This window comes from Rana temporaria, chromosome 2, assembly GCF_905171775.1.
Source record: "Rana temporaria chromosome 2, aRanTem1.1, whole genome shotgun sequence".
Classification (NCBI taxonomy): domain Eukaryota; kingdom Metazoa; phylum Chordata; class Amphibia; order Anura; family Ranidae; genus Rana; species Rana temporaria.
In genome coordinates this window covers 102,860,222-102,881,919 of record NC_053490.1, presented here as the reverse complement: position 1 = coordinate 102,881,919, position 21,698 = coordinate 102,860,222, and the positions used below count along the sequence as shown (strand labels likewise).

At 46.9% G+C, this 21,698-nt stretch overlaps 1 protein-coding gene across 1 annotated transcript in view; it reads right to left on the bottom strand.

Annotated features, from left to right (window-relative positions):
- LOC120929305 (sterol O-acyltransferase 2-like) overlaps nucleotides 1-21,698 on the bottom strand; it is a 243,464-nt gene that overhangs the window by 85,698 nt on the left and 136,068 nt on the right. The window contains exon 6 of the mRNA XM_040340633.1: nucleotides 11,874-12,153. Coding sequence (XP_040196567.1) covers nucleotides 11,874-12,153 — 280 coding nt within the window. The remainder of the gene's footprint in view (nucleotides 1-11,873; nucleotides 12,154-21,698) is intronic.

Here is a 21,698-nt window from a genome sequence, read left to right as displayed (position 1 = left end):
TTTCCTGTCAATACACGTCGTCTGGGGTGACCCTCCATTGCAGCCCACTCCAATTTATAGAAATAATGACCCCCATGATGAGAGCCAAGCTCACCCCGTCTCGATGGCATCCTGCACATCTACTTCCGGTATTCGACAAGATGGCGGAGCGGCGTGCGTTCCGGACGTCAATATGATGCGTTTCATGTCTCAGTATGGAAGCGCCGATTGCGTTGCGGACGTCAATATGACGATTACGACGCCGGAAATATAGCGGAGAGGACGTGTGCGCTTCACACCTTTATGTAAAGAAGGTGCTTGTGTTCCACGCCTCGTTCTAACGACAAAGCACTTAGCTGTATGGAGAATCTCTGTCCGGCGGCACTAAACAACGTCCTAAATGTTGTAATAGAAGGGGAGGCAGGCCGAATATATATTTAAATGTGTCACCAGCTAAAAAAAGGGGGAATCATGGCCGAAAAAATCGTATTAGCCATCAGAAATATGTGGGCCATATTGAGGGGTGAATACTAAGGTCACACTCAAAAGTAGCATGCACTCCGACTGGTTGAGAATATCCTCATACTCCTTAGTGGTCTTGGTCTTGTCGGGCGACACTATGGGTCTCCTCAAGGTCACCTCTCTGAATGTTCGTGGTCTAAATGTTCCGAGAAGTGCTCGCAGCTCTTAGCTGACCTGCGCAGAAGTAGAACTCATGTAGCCTTTTTGCAGGAAACGCATTTCCGCAGTGATAGCACTCCTAATTTGAGGAGTGGGACCTTTCCGACGGCTTATCACAGCACTTCTCCGATCTCCAAATCGAAAGGGGTCAGCATCTTGTTGGCTAAATCGGTACCCTGGACATTTGAGGCATTACAGGCGAATGAGCAGGGTAATTTTCTTCTTCTGAGAGGGACGGTGTTTGATGTACGGGTGACCTTTGCCAATGTTTACTTTTCCAATACAGATCAACCGCAGTTCTTACGGAGGCTTCTCCCTGAACTTCTATATTTTGCGGCGGGGATGCTTATCTTTGGTGGGGATCTCAATTTTGTGTTAGATCCCACCCTTGACGTTTCACGAGGTACTTCCCACCTCTCCTATTCGCCGCTGAAGCGTCTGAAGACGGACTTACAGGCTTTGCGCCTGGTGGATCCCTGGCGGCTGCTTAATCCGCAGGGCCGGGACTACACCTTATTTTCAAAAGTGCATCTTACATACTCCTGGCTAGACTACCTGCTGGTATCCCACAAGGATTTACCTAAAGTGGTGTCCACCTCCATTGATATCATGTCCTTTTCGGACCATGCGCCGGTTCACATGACTCTCCATTTGGGGCCGGTGTCCCGATCCCCTCCGTCTTGGAGACTTAATGAAGCTTTGCTTCAATCGGAGGAAACTCGCTCGGAGGTGCTGAATGAGGGGTCCGTTACCAACCCTCTGATGGTCTGGGAGGCCCACAAGGTGGTGGTCAGGGGTACGCTGATCAACATAGGGGCCCGCATTAAGTGGGAGAGGGATCGTCGGGCAGAGGAACTTTTGGTGTTGATTCGCCGTCTGGAGTGTTCGCACAAGGCCAGCTTGCCGCGGGCTACTTTTCAGGACCTTCTTAGGGCGCGTGAGGAACTCCGTACGCTCTTGCACCACAAAACGAAGCAGAAACTGGCTTGGGCACATCGCACCATGTACGAGTTTTCAAATAAGCCCGGGTCTCTGCTGGCCAGGGCCCTACGGGGTCCAAGCACAAAAACGTATATCTGTTATACTTTGACCTCCTCCGGACATAAGTTGAATACGTCCTCAGATTGTTGCATCGGAGTTTCGCTCCTTCTTTGAGGGTCTTTATAATTTAGACAAGCCGTCGGGCATTGACGCCTCAGCTGCTGGCAGCTATACCCCCCAATCGTATTTAGCAGCTCCCGGCATGCCTATGCAAGAAAAACTAGAAGAGCCCATTACGGTGGTTGAGCTGGGAGTAGCTCTGGCCGCCCCAAAACCGTGAAAGGCTCCAGGTCCTGATGGCCTGACTCCAACGTACTACAAAACCTTTTTTGACCTGCTGTCACGACCTCTAATCTCTGCTCTCAACTCTATATGGGAGGGCAATTTCTTCCCTAAGGACACCCTGAGAGCATACATTTCCCTTATCCCGAAAGAGGGGAAGGATCTGTCCCATTGTGGGAACTACCGCCCAATATCGCTCCTGAATTCGGATTTGAAGCTATTTGCAAAAATTTTGGCCAACAGGTTACTCTCGCATATACCGAGCCTCATACATAGGGATCAGGCAGGTTTTGTACCGCTGAGGGAGCCACGAGACAACATCACCTGGGTGGTGAATCTAATCCACGCGGCCAGGACTTCCAAACTGGCCCTTCTCTTGCTGTCCACAGACGCTGAGAAGGCCTTTGACCGCGTGGACTGGTCGATCATTCGGGCCACCCTGGAGCATATTGGCCTTCGGTCCTCTATGCTGGGATGGATACTGTCCTTATACTCCCACCCCTCTGCGGCGGTCAAGGTCAATGAAACAAGGTCTGACTTCTTTGACATTCACAACGGCACGCGGCAGGGCTGCCCACTATCCCCCCTGATTTTCATCCTTACGTTGGAGCCCCTTTTGTGTAGAATAAGGGCGGATGCTGGCATAACTGGGTTCCAGAAATCCTCGGGAACCCACAAGGTGGCCGCATTTGCGGATGAACTGATCTTCTTCCTGACGGATCCACTCACCTCCCTCCCTAACCTGCTTCGCTCTCTCCAGGAATACGGTGCCCTCTCTCTTTTCCAAATTAATTTGGCTAAATCGTCTATTCTCAATATAACGGTGGGGGGGGACGTTGTTCGAAACTTACGCTCGGCCTTCCCGCTGAGGTGGGCATCTGGCCACATCCAATACCTGGAAGTTGACATCACTCCTGATCCCGCCGACCTCTATTGAACTTTGCCCCGCTGCTTCTTCGCTTGAAGGAGGATCTTCTTCGTTGGCACTCCCTCACATTGACGTGGTTTGGCCGTTGCAGTGCTCTCAAGATGACCCTGTTACAGAGTGTCCTGTACTTGTTGCAGGCACTCCCTGTTCGCCTCCCCCTAGGGTTTTTTAAGCAAATAGACTCTATGTTTCGTGACTTTGTCTGGTCCTTTTGTAAGCCCCGCATGAGGCTCCAACTCCTACACCTGGCGAAAAGCAGGGGGGGGGTTGGCCTTCCGGACGTCAAAGCCTATTACAGGGCAGCCCATCTTACCAGACTGGTGGACTGGCACTGCCATGTGGCGGCGAAGCACTGGATGGAGATGAAGGACTTTGGGGGCACGGCCAAAAGCTGGCCTTGGATCACCACCTCTCTGCCAAGGGATCTTATGGCTCATCCTACCTTAGGCAGTACGCTCTCTGTCATTAGAGAGGCCTTTCGGCACTCCACAGTATCCCCGATGCCCTCCCCTATGATTCCGTTTTTGGGCAATCCAGAATTTGAGCCTGGCCTGCGGAATCCCCACTTCGGGCGCCAGGCATGATGTGTCGGCTCCATTTGTGTGACTTTCTTGGACCCGACGGCCAACTCTCTCTTGCAGTAGGGGTGTCTGCTAGGGACCCTCCGTTGGACTTTTGGTGCGGCCTGCAGCTGCGCAACTTTTTGCGTGGATGTCTGCATAGCCGGGGCATCTCCCGTCCTCTCACTGAATTGGAGCACATTTGCCACTGTGGCGAGCCGGTGCGGCACTGTCTCTCGCTTCTCTACTCCTCCCTGACCCAACCAGAGTCTGGATTCATTCCTCCTTTCCTTTCCAAATGGGAGGAGGAGCTCGGCACTACTTTCACTGACACCCAGAGGGATAAAATTCTTTACTTTGCGCAGAAGTCCTCGATTGCCACTAGGGTTCAGGAGACCTGTTACAAAATTATGACCCGATGGTATAGAGTGCCCACTACTCTGCATCGTTTCTTCCCACAGGTCTCCAGCTTATGTTGGCGCTGTGGTGAAGCGGAGGGGATGATGCCACATGTATTCTGGGCCTGCCCCAAACTCTCCCCTTTCTGGCTCGAGGTGGCCCGCACAATCGAGCATTTGACCGGTGTTTCCCTGGAGGGGAACCCGGCGGCCTGTTTGCTCCACCTTTCGGAACGGCCCATCAAGAAATATAAGGCCTTTCTTACCATTCAGCTTCTAAATGCTGCCAAGGCATGCATTCCCCTCTCTTGGAGATCGGAGAATCCCCCGGCAAAGTCCCTATGGTTTGCGAAAATCAACGAACTCAGAAACATGAAAGATCTCACTGCCACTCTGCACAACAGGGAGGAGACCTGGAGACCTTGGCAGCACTTTACTTATACAGATGCCTATCTTCAAGTAGTGGCACAGCCGTTTGAGGTTCGTGGATACATTCCGCTTCCCAGTCGGAGGGTACTACTTTGGTTTTCGCACTCTTTTGTTTCTGTACTTTGCTTTAGCCTCTACCCATGTCTTCTGCCCTCTTTCCCTCCATCTCCCCTTGCCTCCACCCTTGATTACCCCTTGCATCCCTATTTTTTTTTTGTTATCCTTCCCCCCCACACAATCCCTGCCCAGACATGGGTTAATTAGTCAGATGCTGAGAATATCATGGTGTGTATTACCTTTTCATATGTCTCATGTTTGGGCCCACCTGGCCACTGGGTCGCTATGCTTCCCAAATATTTACAAAACTGACAACTGTTACCGTTGGTATGATGTTACGAATACTGCAGTTAGCTTTAAGTCGTGCAAATGCTGATCAGGATGTCTTTGCGGCTCTGCACTTTATTTTTATTTTGGTTTTCTGTTCATCTGCTTTTCACTGTGCAGGGCTGGATTATTCACACTCTCTCTATTATCTTATTGTACGACCATGTTTGTGCATGTTTTTGGATCCTTACCATGTATACTTGCTGTTTGTGGTGATTGTTACCTGTATCTGTCTTTTTTGCGCTAATAAAGGATTGAATTAAAAAAAAAAAAAGTAGCGTGCAAAACCACAGTATGTGTTGACTATTGGTTTAAAAACTTAACAAACATGGTTAAAATGTGATAAGATTGGCTAGTAATAAAAACAATATAAACTCAAAAAGCCATATGGGAAGAAACCCCACTTTAATAAATGACTACATTAATAAAAAACAAAAAAAATCTCTTGCAAGATGAGACCCTAATTGGTTCCAACAAGATAATTAAAAAGAGAAAAAAAATTCCCATATTGAATCTCGTGTAGATATGAGTGTGAGCTGGACTCCCATACAGTAGTGGTAAAAACATTTACAATATTTAATATGTCAAATGGAAATATAAAGGCAGGAGCCTAAATATGTACATATAAATCGTGATGTTTTGCATACAAAAGCAATTTAAATTTAAACATAGAGTTAAAAAGAAAAGAAAAAAAAGAGAAAAAAAAATATTTTTTTAAGAATTAATGTCCCATTCCACATTTAAACCTGACGGACAATGAGATTGAAGCTCGTATATCCAAAAGGTTTCCAGACGTAAGACGCCCCTTGTCATTGCACCCCCTCTCCATGGGGGTATAAATCTGTCAATAATGACAAACTTGGTGCCTGTGGGGTCTCTGTTGTGATATTGTCTGTAATGCCTAGGGACCGTGTGTTTAGTGTCGCCGCCCTAAATAAGAGTGATGTGTTCACCCACTCTAATAGAAAAGAAGCGAATCATGCAACCAACGTATTGCATCCCACAGGGACAAGTAATCAGATATACAACGTGTTTAGTTTTGCACGTACAGAATTGTTTGATCTTATACTGCTTATTGGTCACAGTGGAGGCAAATTGTGTCGTTTTGCGTCTCCCTAGTGCGTTATGTTGACACACCTTAATAATAACGTTTTTTGAAGTTCTGACTCCACATCTGCGGCTGCATAGCCTTTATCGATAAACCTCTGTTTAAGAGTCTCTGCTTGCACCAAGTAGGTTTTTGTGTCCGTACAATTCCTACGCAGTCTAAGAAATTGGCTGCAGGGAACAGAACGGAGCCAGGAATGATGATGGCAACTGTCCACAGGAATAAAACCATTACGGTCCGTCGGTTTAAAGTAAGTCTGGAAATTGAATTTTTTATTGACAATCCCTATTTCAAGGTCGAGATAATGTATCTTACTCAAACTGAATTCATAAGACAAGGAGATACCCCTATCATTCAAATTCAGATTGTCAAAAAATAACTTCAAAGAGTCGGAACTGCCGTTCCATAGGAGGAGGATGTCATCTATATATCTAGCCCACAGGACCAAAGATGGAGTGTCCTGTGCATAGACATCCTCCTCCCACTTGGCCATGAACAGGTTGGCGAGACTAGGCGCAAACTTAGCCCCCATCGCAACACCACGTTGTTGGAGGTAGTAGCGTTGATTAAACCAAAAATAGTTGTGTTTGGTTGCAAATTCTAGGAGTTCTATAAGATACTCACATTGAAAGGGGGCTAACGACTGTTCACGACCAAGAAAATGTTGGACAGAAGCAATTCCTAAATGATGAGGTATGCATGTGTACAGGAAGGCCACATCGGCCGTTGCCATAATGTAGTCCCCCTGCACATCTATGCTTTCAAGCAAGCGTATGGTGTCTCCTGTATCTTTGAGGTACAATGGAGTTCGTCTAACAAGTGGCTGTAAATAATGATCTATGTAACGGCCTATACGTGATGTGACCGAATCTATGCCACTCACAATAGGCCGTCCAGGGGGAAGAGTGGGATGTTTATGGATTTTGGGCAAATAATAAATGGTTGGAATTCTGGGAGCTTTAGGTACTAAAAATGCCCTTTCCTTTTTGTTTAAAATCTTAAGGTCACCCCAAGGCTAGAATTTATGTCAATGGTTGGCTATCGGACCAGATTTCCCTGGAAAGGGGCACGAGGCAGGGCTGCCCCCTGTCTCCACTGTTGTATGCCCTGGCAGCGGAACCCCTAGCTATTGCTATACGGATGAGCCTGGAGGTGATTGGATTTAAAAAAGGTGACACATGGGAAAAGATAGGACTATACGCAGATGACACGGTTCTTTATTTAGCTGACCAGGGCCCATCACTAGCGGCGGCACTAAATATCATAGAGGAAATAGGAAGATTCTCAGGACTTAAAATAAACTGGGATAAATCTAAGGTCCTCCCACTAGATCAGTTCCCTCCATCGAGGTCCCAATCGGAATTACCACTGCAAAGGGTAGCGGAGGTTAAATATCTTGGAGTAATGGTCACTAAGAACTTACAAGACTATGTGTCCCTTAATATAGACCCTCTATTTGTAATTATTAAATCTAGAACCCAGGCCTGGGCGAGACTACCTCTGGGGGTTATGGGAAGAATCAATCTAGTTAAGATGATTCTACTACCCAAAATCTTATACATGATATGGCACGCTCCCTTATATATCCCACTAAAGCTAGCTTGGTCTGTACTTAAGAATCCCACGCTAGAGGGGGGATGCTCCCTGCCAGATGCTCCCTGCCAGATATTCAGGACTACTATATAGCAGCACAACTGTCCCATTTATATCATTATAATAAAACTGAGTCGAGGAAATATGGATCGATGGTTTGCAACAAGCCGGGAAGTGTGTTTCACACTCCCTGCCAGGCGATATTCAGGAGGGGACAGGGAGGGTGTAGGACACCGCAGTTTGGAGCAGGCATGCTAGTACATCACCAAAAGATATGGGACATAGCCCTTAAAAAGCAAGAAAGGTCACATATCCACTCACACACGCCACTATGGGTTAATGGAGGCATGCCCGAACTGACCTCAGTACCAGACTCACAGATCTGGGCCTCGTACGGGGTACTGTACCTCTCTCAGGTCCTAACAGAAAGTGGAATCAAGCCCTTCTCAGTGATGAGAAGGGAATTCTCCCTCCCACAACAATTTCTATTTAGATATCTACAGCTCAGACACGCACTCAGAAAGCAAGTGGCATTAGTGGCGGTGGACCTGGGTGTTCCGCCGGTGCTGGATGTCATATTCGGGGCTGACTCGACCAAACTCATATCCAACTTGTACTATAATATTAGACAGCGTAGGGTAAACAAGATAGTCCAGACAGCGAGAATACAGTGGGAGCAGGACGTGGGCCCTATTGAGACAGAGGATTGGGGGGAAATTCTGGAGGGCGTAAAAACCGCATCCCCCAAGCTATCCGACAGAATGACACAATTATATATAATCCACCGAGCATACCTGACACCACTGAGATTGACAAAGTTCCAACCCACAAGGAGCACACTATGCCCCATGTGTCTATCGGTGGAAGGCACCTTCTTCCATTTGCTCTGGCAGTGCTCCGACATACAGGCTTACTGGCTACAAGTGACGCAATTCCTACATGACAATATGGGATCACCGGTGGGAATGGACCCAAGATTATGCATACTGGGTTTAATACCAGACGTTGAGGTTGACAAATACCAGACCATATTTTTACAAGAATCATTATTTGTCGCAAGAAAAGTGGTAGCTAGGGCATGGCTGCAAGCAACGGCTCCATCCTTACGGGACTGGAAGAAGGAAATAAATGCTGTACTGCCCTATAGGAAAATGATATACAAACATAGGGGCCGCCCACAAAAATTTTCTAATGTTTGGGACCGTTGGCTGGAAGATGGGGAAACGTGTACCGTATAATCCGTGAGTGATAAGGGGAAGGCAGCGGGCGGAGGGAAAGAGAATGACTTCTGAATGTATGTATATGTGATATGGGGTACCTCGTGTAAGATACAGATATGCAGACTGTAATAAAGTTATGTATACCTACCCGGAACGTAATACATTTGCGGATGACCTTGAATTTTGAACACATAAGTTGTAAAACAGGAGGAAATGTAACTCCTGTGATGTATAACCTGTACACCTTAAGCACATCTCAATAAACTTGACTTTTTATGGTTAAAAAAAAAATCTTAAGGTCAAAACCCTTATTGATAAGGCCTTGCAATTGTCTTTTATAAGTGGAAGTTGGATAGTTGGGAATACATCTCAGTTTCATATTGAGATTTGTCTAAAATTACAATGCCGCCCCCTTTGTCCGTGGGGCGGATAACCCAGTCCTTCTGTTCACAAAGGGACTTGAGACCCGTGCTGGACAAAGTTTGTTGATAAGGGCGTTTTTCAGACAATTGGAACAGATCCCTAAGGACTAAATCCTTGAAGATCTTAACGGCAGGGGCGACCGGTACTGGGGGGTTGAAGAGTGATGGATTGGATAATCCGGAATGTACCATGCCTGAAGTGGCTGTCCTGCTATCATTTCTGTGTGTGTTGGAAATCAAATATCGTTGAATATTGACTTTCCGTATATGTATTTCTGAATGTCTATAAAAGGTCCCAAACTTCTTGGGAGGAGCAAACTTGAGACCCTTATCTAAAACAGATTGTTCAGCGTTCGTGAGTACCTTGTTGCTAAGGTTAAAAACACCCTGGCCACTCACACTCTCCTTATCTTTCCTTTTCTGAATTCTCCATCCCCCTCTGCACCCTCTCTTGGGTTTGGACCTTTTTTCCTTGAAAGGTGGTCCTCGTGAAAACCCTGTCCCCCATGAGTATAAGATTGTCCATAATGATATGGTAATTGCTCATAGCCATTTCCCCCATATGATTGGGAGCCTTGGCCCTGATAATTTCTTATGGGGGAAAATCTATTAACAGGTGGGTATGGGGGGTGCGTTGTAATATTGAGGATAAGGATGGTGGGGGTCATAATGCTCCCTGTATGGGACAGGAGAGGCATTATGGACATAGCCACCTCGACTGTGGTAGGGGTTGCGGCCCGGCGTGATGGGAGTTACCCCTAGACTGGCCTCTACCTCCACGTGTGCCCCGATTATTACCTCTCCCTCTACTATGATTGTTGGGGGTATGAGGACTGCGGTGTGATGGTCTTAATTGAGAGGATGATGCATCTTTAATGGCATCAGTGCCAGCCAGTGGCGAAGGCCTCGCTCCAAATTGAGCGGCTAAACCACTGGGGACCATAGATGGAACAGGTAATGATGGTAAACCTGTCACCACAGTGGGGGTAGTGTCCATTGGAGGGGCAGACATAAGTGTTTTCTGCCACCCAAAGACGGCATTGGTTTTGTAATCACCAACATCCCTGGAATATTTTTTGTGTTTTTTAATTCTCTGATCTCGATCTTCCTTTTCCAAATGACTTTGAAGGTTGTACGAGAGAGAATTGTATTCCAGGGAGTCTTTGTGTGTTACAAATGTATCTTTTAACTCTTTGATCTCTTTATCCAAGACTATCAATCGGTTCCCTTTCTTTGAAATTAAGAAACCCAAAAAATTAATGCCTGCTTCGTTGAAATATTTGAACCCTGAATCAAATACGGGGTCACCCTGCAGGGGGTGAACCTCCCACCGAAGACTACGTGGGACCATGTGTTTCGAAATATACTGTTCCAGGAACGCCAGATCCCACAGTATATGTAGTTCAGAGGTCATAATATTTTTAAGTCTTAGAAAGAGACCTCCTAGTTCAGTATCATTTCCAGTGACGGAAAAGACACCATCTAAGTTTACAGTCCTGGAAGCTCTGTAGTCAAATACATCCATTACTAGAATAGCTACTAGATGGACTGGTGAGCTGCAGTAGTGTTTGTTCAAGAATAGAGTGGGGGGAAACCCATGCTATTTTTCTCAATGATTTTCATCCATATTGCAAGGACCAGACATTACATTAAAGCCGCAAGCAGTTTTAAATGACTTTTTTCTTATAGTAATCTTATTTTGTGCAGGGACAGTTCTAAACATGTGCCACCTCACAGGCATACTATAGACACCTAGCAGGTACGATATTTAAAGGAATTTTTCATATTTTTTTTTCACCTTAAGCATCATTAAAATCACTGCTCCAGAAAAAACTACCGTTTTTAAAACTTTTTTTTCCATTGATACATGTTCCCTGGGGCAAGACCCGGGTTCTCAAACCCGTTTTCCGACAATAACTTGCATATTAGGCTTTAAAATTAGCACTTTTGAATTCGAACGTTCGAGTCCCATTGACGTCAATGGGGTTCTAAATGTTTGCGCGAACGTTAGGTCCGTTCGAAGGTTCTGGTGCGAACAGAACGGAGGGGGGTGTTCGGCTCATCCCTACTGGAGGCTAGGGCGACATTGGTGAATCATTCCTTCCTGCATGGCAAAATCCCCCAACCGTGCATATTCCAACACACAAAAAGCCTTCTCTTGCTTGAATGTCACCATCTTGTGTACATAGCACTACACTACGCCTCTGGAGAAGATGACATGAACACGGAAATAAACACACAATAACTTGAGATCTGTCACCTTTACAATTTTATACAATTGGCTGTTTACCATTTTTGTCATGCTCCTAAAGTAAAAACTTGTAGCAAGAGTGACAACAATGGTAAATGGCAATCATCTGTTCTGTCACCAACAGGGCTCACATGAAAAATGTATAATGCAGAGGTAGAACTTGGACAGTTAGGGCTTATTTACACTTGCTTCCACTTTAAGACACATTAAAGCGCCCACCACTTCAACTTGTTTTGATGTGTTTTTGATGTTCCGGTGATGCTTCAATGATGCTTCAGTATGTCCAGTGCCACATTTTGAAACAAGCCCTTAATGTGTCTTTTCATGTTAATAGAGTTGTGTTAATTTTACTTTTACACCATACTTTTTGAATCATACTGTAATACATTCCTCTTAGTCCTCCTTCATAAACAGCAGCATCAGTCAAGGCCTGTATACTGTATGTGCTCTGTGGAAAGGTAAATATAGCTGTGTTACCCAAGTATGTACAGTACACTACAGCACTAAAGGAGACATTCCACAGCTTCCATTTGTCAAAGACTATTCCAGGTGGCATTTAGCACCCATATGACAATCACTCCTATTTACACAACTCACCTGTTCTATGATGACAATGAAACCTGAAGCTGGTGGCAGCTGATAATGTTTTACCACATAGAAGGGGAAAATACAAAGGACACATGTCTGACCCACAAGTAGGAGTATTCCCACAAAGGCAGACAACATGATTTTGTGATTTGATTTGGGATACAAAGACCCCCAAACGACTAGTGCTTTATAAGGCACTAGCAGTGTATATGTAAACAGACAGATCCAGGACCATGCAACTGTGCCAGGTTGTCCAAAGGCAAAAATGAAAAGGCTAGGGTCAATCAACCTAGAGAAAAAGAGAGAGCGCAGAGGCTGTAATTACTGGGATCAGTCACATTATAGTTATAGTGATTATATATTGTATACATATACTGTAGATGTACACTCACAGTTTTTGTGTTAAATAAAAAAAAAAAACACACAGAATACTTATAAAAAAAGTACCGTATTTATCGGCGTATAACACGCACAGGCATATAACACGCACCATAACTTTAAGGTCCCGTACACACGACCGGATCTATCCGCTGGGATTTATCCGCGGATCAGTTCCAGCAGATAGATCCGGTCGTGTGTACGTCCGAGCGGACATTTCCCAGCGGATTAAAATCCAGCCGACGGATTCCCAGCGGATAAAAATTTCTTAGCATGCTAAGAAATCTATCCGCTGGAATCCAGTCCAGCGGACTGATCCGGTCGTCTGTACAGACTCACCGGATCAGTCCGTCCACTCCCATCCCTCGCATGCGTCGTAATGATTCGACGCATGCGTGGAAGTAGGGTCGCGCACGTCGCCGCGTCATCGTCACGGCGACGGCGCGGCCACGTCACCGCGGATGTATTCCGCGGGGATTTCGATCTGATGGTGTGTACAGCCATCAGATCCAAATCCGCCAGAGGATTTATCCGCTGGAAACGGTCCGGCGGACCGTTTCCAGCGGATATCCTCTCGTCTGTACGAGGCCCTAGAGCAGTGGTTCTCAACCTGGGGGTCGGGACCCCCTCGGGGGTCAAATGATGATTTGCCAGGGGTCACCAAATCCTGGACTGTTCATGAAGCCCGCACTGCTCTCCCAGACTTTTTGCAACCACCCAGCAGGGCTGTGGCCACCCAGCTGGGCTGTTTCTGAAGCCCACAGCCACCCACTCAGCCTCTTCACAGATGCCCATTCAGTGCACGGCATGGCTGGGGGGCAGAGACTAGAGGTCAGCTAACTGGTGAGGGATGTGAAGTGGGAGGGGCTGGAGGAGACCTCAGATTTCGGCATAGGTGAGAGGGATAAAAGGGGAAGAAAGGAGAACAAAGAGAGTGTTACATCCTAAAATGTACCATAAGGGTTTTTAATACTGTATGAGGAAGCAATAAATATCCATTAGTTAGGGGTGAAAATTGCTTGTTTTGCCTTGGGTGCTGACCACCCATACTACGAAAATAATTTTACTGTTAGGGGTCCCCACAACTTGGGAAATTTTGTCAAGGGGTCACGACACTAGAAGGTTGAGAACCACTGCCCTAGAGGAAAGTTTCAGGAAAAAAACTTCCACAGCCCCCTGCGTATAATACGCAGGCACAGTTTACCCTCTATTGTTATACGCCAAAAAATACAGTAATATAGACCCTACATGAAACATAGGTCACTTCTGTCCAGTGGATTCTGTCTCAGTATAGGTAGGACCATAGAATCCAAGGGAAATGTGGAAACTAAAACCTGGCATTGGAGCAGCAGTTCTAAAAAGTTCTAAAAAGAGTAGGACTGACTCTGGCTGGCAACGGGATAAGAGGTAGAGAAGGTGCGTGCTTCTAAGTGCAGTATTTCGAACGTTTTTTTGTCTGACACATTAAAAAAAACACTTACAAGATGTAAATGTATAGCAGGCTCATCTGCCAGATATGATGAAGTGAATGTGCATGAGTGCCGACCATTTTTCCTGACATTCTTTGAACCATTAAAATTCGGTCTAAGTGTGTTCATCCGAGCACTAATACACTGCCCAACAAGAACTTTTATTGCTTTTGTGGCTATGTGTGGTGAAGAGATGAGCTTGGGAGTGTTTATTTGGCTATACCGTATTTATCGGCGTATAACACGCACCTTCACTTTAACCACTTGCCGACCGCGCTATAGCAAAAATACTGCTACAGCGCGGTCGAGTTACTGTGACAGGACGTCCCTGGGACGTCCTCGTGCACTTCCGCGTTTGCGCGTCCCCTGGGGCACGCTCGCGGAAGTGTCCGTGCTCGCCGGGTCTAGAAGACCCGGCGCATCACGGATCACGGTAAATTGCCGCGAATCGCGGCTGTTTACCACGTGATCGCTCCGTCAAATGACGGAGCGATCACTTGTAAACAAACCGGCGTCATTTGATGACGCCGGTTCCTCCCTCTCCTCTCTGTACCGTTTGGTACAGTGCGAGAGGAGAGGAGAGGGGGGGGGAGCGCGGGGTGTCAGCAGTGCTGTGGCTGGATCTGTGACAACTGCAGTCACAGATCCAGCCATCCCTCCCAGCTCAGCAATACTCTGCCATACTCTGCATACTCTGCAATACCCCATACTCTGCCATACTCTGCATACTCTGCCATACCCCATATTCTGCCATACTCTGCATACTCTGCCATACCCCATACTCTGCCATACTCTGCCATACTCTGCATACTCTGCCATACCCCATACTCTGCCATACTCTGCCATACCCCATACTCTGCAATACCCCATACTCTGCATACTCTGCAATACCCCGTTACTCTGCAATACCCCGTTACTCTGCAATACCCCGTTACTCTGCAATACCCTGTTACTCTGCCATACCCCGAAACTCTGCCATACCCCATACTCTGCCATACTCTGCATACTCTGCCATACCCCATACTCTGCAATACCCCATACTCTGCCATACCCCATACTCTGCCATACCCCATACTCTGCCATACCCCATACTCTGCCATACCCCATACTCTGCCATACCCCATACCCCATACTCTGTCATACCCCATACTCTGTCATACCCCATACTCTTTCATACCCCGTTACTCTGTCATACCCCGATACTCTGCCATACCCCGATACTCTGCCATACCCCGATACTCTGCCATACCCCGATACTCTGCCATACCCCGATACTCTGCAATACCCCATACTCTGCAATACCTCGATACTCTGCAATACCTCGATACTCTGCAATACCCCGATACTCTGCAATACCCTGCGCAATACTCTGCATTACCCTGCGCAATACTCTGCAATACCCCCAATACCCTGCGCAATACTCTGCAATACCCAAATACTCTGCAATACCCCCAATACTCCGCAATACCCCAATACTCTGCAATACCCCCAATACCCCAATACTCTGCAATACCCAAATACTCTGCAATACCCAAATACTCCGCAATACCCCAATACTCTGCAATACCCCCAATACCCCAATACTCTGCAATACCCAAATACTCCGCAATACCCCAATACTCTGCAATACCCCCAATACCCCAATACTCTGCAATACCCAAATACTCCGCAATACCCCAATACTCCGCATATATAATGTTTTGGGGTTCTATGTAGTTTTCTAGCAAATAAATGATGATTTTTCCATGTAGGAGAGAAATGTCAGAATTGGCCTGGGTGTTCCAGAAAGCCTGATGGCGCTCCCTGCATGTTGGGCCTCTGTATGTGGCCACGCCGTGTAAAAGTTGCACACATGGGGTATCGCCATACTCGGGAGGAATAGCAGAATGTGTTTTGGGGTGTCATTTGTGGTATGCATATGCTGTGTGTGAGAAATAACCTGCGAATATGACAGAAACAAGTTTGTTTTTTGTTTTTTTACAGAATTTTTGGTCGTTTTTCTTTTATAGCGCAAAAAATAAAAAACCCAGAGGTGATCTAATACCACCAAAAGAAAGCTCTATTTGTGTGAAAAAAAGGCCAAAAATTTCAAATGGGTACAATGTTGTATGACGGAGTAATTGTCATTCAAATTGTGAGAGCACCGAAAGCTGAAAATTGGTCTGGTCAGGAAGGGGGTTTAAGTGCCCAGTGGTCAAGAGGTTAAAGTGGAGGTTCACCCGGAAATTTAAATTTTTAGCATTAGATTCATTCTCATTTTGTCAAGGGGAATCTGGTAGTTTTTTTAAAAACAAAAGCAGTACTTACCGTTTTAGAGAGCGATCTTCTCCGCCGCTTCCGGGTATGGGCTGCGGGACTGGGCGTTCCTATTTGATTGACAGTCTTCCGACAGGCTTCCGACGGTCGCATCTATCGCGTCACGATTTTCCGAAAGTAGCCGAACGTCGGTGCGCAGGCGCCGTATAGAGCCGCACCGACGTTCGGCTTCTTTTGGCTACTCGTGACGCGATGTATGCGAACGTCGGAAGCCTATCGGAAGACTGTCAATCAAATAGGAACGCCCAGTCCCGAAGACCATACCCGGAAGCGGCGGAGAAGATCGCTCTCTAAAACGGTAAGTACTGTTTAGTTTTTAAAAAACTACCCGATTCCCCTTGACAAAATGAGCATGAATCTAATGTTAAATTTTTTTTTCGGGTGAACTCCCGCTTTAAGAGGGAAGTTTCAGGTAAAAAAAATGCCCATCTGCAGACCCACCATTGCCATAAATGCAGCCCTACCGTTGCCATAAATGTAGACCCATAGTTGCCATAAATGCAGACCCATAGTTGCCATAAATGCAGACCCACCATTGCCATGAATGCAGACCCACCATTGCCATGAATGCAGACCCATCGTTGCCATGAATGCAGACCCACCATGCAATAAATGTAGCCTTACCATTGCCATGCCTTAACGGCGCATCACGGATCACGGTAAATTGCCGCGAATCGCGGCTGTTTACCACGTGATCGCTCCGTCAAATGACGGAGCGATCACTTGTAAACAAACCGGCGTCATTTGATGACGCCGGTTCCTCCCTCTCCTCTCTGTACCGTTCGGTACAGTGCGAGAGGAGAGGAGAGGGGGGGGGAGCGCGGGGTGTCAGCAGTGCTGTGGCTGGATCTGTGACAACTGCAGTCACAGATCCAGCCATCCCTCCCAGCTCAGCAATACTCTGCCATACTCTGCATACTCTGCAATACCCCATACTCTGCCATACTCTGCATACTCTGCCATACCCCATATTCTGCCATACTCTGCATACTCTGCCATACCCCATACTCTGCCATACTCTGCCATACTCTGCATACTCTGCCATACCCCATACTCTGCCATACTCTGCCATACCCCATACTCTGCAATACCCCATACTCTGCATACTCTGCAATACCCCGTTACTCTGCAATACCCCGTTACTCTGCAATACCCCGTTACTCTGCAATACCCCGTTACTCTGCCATACCCCGAAACTCTGCCATACCCCATACTCTGCCATACTCTGCATACTCTGCCATACCCCATACTCTGCAATACCCCATACTCTGCCATACCCCATACTCTGCCATACCCCATACTCTGCCATACCCCATACTCTGCCATACCCCATACTCTGCCATACCCCATACCCCATACTCTGTCATACCCCATACTCTGTCATACCCCATACTCTTTCATACCCCGTTACTCTGTCATACCCCGATACTCTGCCATACCCCGATACTCTGCCATACCCCGATACTCTGCCATACCCCGATACTCTGCCATACCCCGATACTCTGCAATACCCCATACTCTGCAATACCTCGATACTCTGCAATACCTCGATACTCTGCAATACCCCGATACTCTGCAATACCCTGCGCAATACTCTGCATTACCCTGCGCAATACTCTGCAATACCCCCAATACCCTGCGCAATACTCTGCAATACCCAAATACTCTGCAATACCCCCAATACTCCGCAATACCCCAATACTCTGCAATACCCCCAATACCCCAATACTCTGCAATACCCAAATACTCTGCAATACCCAAATACTCCGCAATACCCCAATACTCTGCAATACCCCCAATACCCCAATACTCTGCAATACCCAAATACTCCGCAATACCCCAATACTCTGCAATACCCCCAATACCCCAATACTCTGCAATACCCAAATACTCCGCAATACCCCAATACTCCGCATATATAATGTTTTGGGGTTCTATGTAGTTTTCTAGCAAATAAATGATGATTTTTCCATGTAGGAGAGAAATGTCAGAATTGGCCTGGGTGTTCCAGAAAGCCTGATGGCGCTCCCTGCATGTTGGGCCTCTGTATGTGGCCACGCCGTGTAAAAGTTGCACACATGGGGTATCGCCATACTCGGGAGGAATAGCAGAATGTGTTTTGGGGTGTCATTTGTGGTATGCATATGCTGTGTGTGAGAAATAACCTGCGAATATGACAGAAACAAGTTTGTTTTTTGTTTTTTTACAGAATTTTTGGTCGTTTTTCTTTTATAGCGCAAAAAATAAAAAACCCAGAGGTGATCTAATACCACCAAAAGAAAGCTCTATTTGTGTGAAAAAAAGGCCAAAAATTTCAAATGGGTACAATGTTGTATGACGGAGTAATTGTCATTCAAATTGTGAGAGCACCGAAAGCTGAAAATTGGTCTGGTCAGGAAGGGGGTTTAAGTGCCCAGTGGTCAAGAGGTTAAAGTGGAGGTTCACCCGGAAATTTAAATTTTTAGCATTAGATTCATTCTCATTTTGTCAAGGGGAATCTGGTAGTTTTTTTAAAAACAAAAGCAGTACTTACCGTTTTAGAGAGCGATCTTCTCCGCCGCTTCCGGGTATGGGCTGCGGGACTGGGCGTTCCTATTTGATTGACAGTCTTCCGACAGGCTTCCGACGGTCGCATCTATCGCGTCACGATTTTCCGAAAGTAGCCGAACGTCGGTGCGCAGGCGCCGTATAGAGCCGCACCGACGTTCGGCTTCTTTTGGCTACTCGTGACGCGATGTATGCGAACGTCGGAAGCCTATCGGAAGACTGTCAATCAAATAGGAACGCCCAGTCCCGAAGACCATACCCGGAAGCGGCGGAGAAGATCGCTCTCTAAAACGGTAAGTACTGTTTAGTTTTTAAAAAACTACCCGATTCCCCTTGACAAAATGAGCATGAATCTAATGTTAAATTTTTTTTTCGGGTGAACTCCCGCTTTAAGAGGGAAGTTTCAGGTAAAAAAAATGCCCATCTGCAGACCCACCATTGCCATAAATGCAGCCCTACCGTTGCCATAAATGCAGACCCATAGTTGCCATAAATGCAGACCCATAGTTGCCATAAATGCAGACCCACCATTGCCATGAATGCAGACCCACCATTGCCATGAATGCAGACCCATCGTTGCCATGAATGCAGACCCACCATGCAATAAATGTAGCCTTACCATTGCCATGCCTTACCATTGCCAGGAATGTAGCACCCCCATTGCCATGAACACAGACTCACCATTGCCATCAGTGCAGCCTGATTGATGCCATCTGCAACCTCGGATGGGACAGGGAGGGGACGGGACGAGTGCCAACACATTACAGACAGCAAAATCTGTTTTCTTGGCGGCCTCTTTAATACAAAGTCCCGCCTCCTATGGTGGACAGAACAGTCCTCCAATGACAGCACAGGAGATGGGACTTCCTATTACAGAGGCTGCCGTGCAAACAGGATATTCACCTGTATGTACGGCACTCGTCCCGCCTCCTCCCTGTCCCCTCCAAGGCAGTCAGCGTGTATATCTTTTGTGGCCCCCCAGCGCTCTGGGATTCGTTGAGGACCACAAAAGATATACATGTCCAAATTACCAGGCGGGCCGTTCAAAACCAGAACACAGGCTGCGATTGGCCTGCGGGCCAGACTTTGGACATGCCTCTCCTAATCGGTTCACAGCATCTCTCCCATCACTGCTGGTCAGCAAGGGGACTCTGAGCCACAGAAACAGGAACCTGGTCTCGGATTGTGATTGTCAGATGAGCCCGCTAAACATCTACATCTTGTAAGTGTTTTTTAATGGGTTAGACAAATAAACTATCTAAATACTGCACTTAGAAGCACCTACTCTCCCTCTTTTTCCTAATATTGACCCTGTAATAATAACACAGTCATAGTCAAGAAACAACATAATTTTGTATGAGATGTCTTTATCATCATAAAACATATATATTAAGTTACAGAATGGAAAGACTGAGATGCAAACATTACTATGCTTTAGAGCAGGGGTCAGCAACCTGTAGATCGTGATCTACCAGTATAGCATGGACAGATGACTAATAGATGGCCTGGGCTTGCTGACCTGTCAGAGCATCAAACAGAGTGCAATACAGAAAGACTACTTGTAAAGTTGGATGTGTAGTAGGAAGCAAAGGCCCGTATAAGCCGATGCCTCTTTTGTAGTGCTGACCCCTGTCCCATGCGGAGTGATACCAATTGCACTGCACCTCTTATCCTGGCTAGCGGTCTCCAGAGTGGTGCCAGCAGCAGGAAAGAGATCTTCAGGTCAGTGTGACGCAATACACTGGACATAATAGTATAGGGCTACTTTCACACTGATGCCTTGGGTTTTACCCACACCTACCTGCAGCTTTCCTGCTGGTTTGCCATAGACGTTTAATATATCCTCCGGGTTTGGGGCACGTTCTGAATGTGCCCCAAAACTCCTGAATGCAGGAGTTTAGGTGCACTTTCAGAAAGTCCACCACATATGCAGGATATAACAGGAGTCTATGGCAAACTGCAGCTAGCCCTGCAACGTCACAAATGCACTGTGCTTCACCCAAGGTGCAGGCAAACTGCACCACATCAGTGTGGAAGCAGCCTTATAGGGGGCTCAGAACGTAGTGTAAGCAAGTGTTCATTTACATTTTGGGGTTTGACAAAATCCCATAGTGAAGATGTGTTTTTACCATCCCTTCCCCAACTGAACCCCCTTTAGCTGCAGTGGCCAGGGGTGTGCACTTGTCACAGCCGCAGCAGGAGTTACACACCTTGTCATGGTTAGTGGGTGTAGCACCTGCCAAGCATGCCCATTCAAGGTAATGAGACCACTCTGCAAGTGCCCTGCATCCTTGTGCAGTACAGCAAACAAGGGGTTAAAGAAGGCAGCGTTGTGTTGCTTTCTCAACACCTGCTTTAACCCCTTTGACCTCAAAGAAAGCATGCAGTTGTGGGTCGCTTGAAGAGTGGCCCCATTTACTTGAAAGGGTCATGATTGGCAGACGGTAGCACCCACCAAAGGCAACAGGGGGCTTAAATCCTGCTGTGGAATGTATACACCTTTGACTGTTGCCTCAGCAGCTAAAAGGGGGTAGGGACTGGGGGCAGTAAACTCAACTGCAAGGTTTTACCACCCCCCACCTTTATATGGGAACAAGCCCTAAGGGTGCTGCTGCGGAATGCACAGACTCATTCATAAGTGCAGTAGGAATTGATGCTCCTCTGAAAAGCAATCAGAGTGTGCTTGACAGGTGGTGAGGAGGTGATATGTTGCCTCCTCGCCACCTGATTTAAACTGTGAAATGCACGCAATTATGACCTGAACGGACGCTCCGTGCACCTCTATGGAGTGACGGATGTCAGTGGTGACATGTCCGCTGACATCCGACGGATATCCAACCTATTTTCCATCCGTCTGGCGGATCGGATAAAAACTGACTCTACGGTCCGTCTTCATCCGATCCCCCATAGAGAAGAGCGGCGCTCTGACAGGTTGGTCCCTGCACAGTGTGCAGAGACAGACCTGTCATTTGCCTGCTCAGCGGGGATTGACAGAGCGATCTCTGCTGAGCAAAACAGAGAATGTACACGGACACGTCCGTGTGAAAGGGTCCTTAAACAGCTGTAAGGAGGTGACACTGGACAACACTGTGCCAGGTGATCTTTGACTTCTTCCATGTTGTTC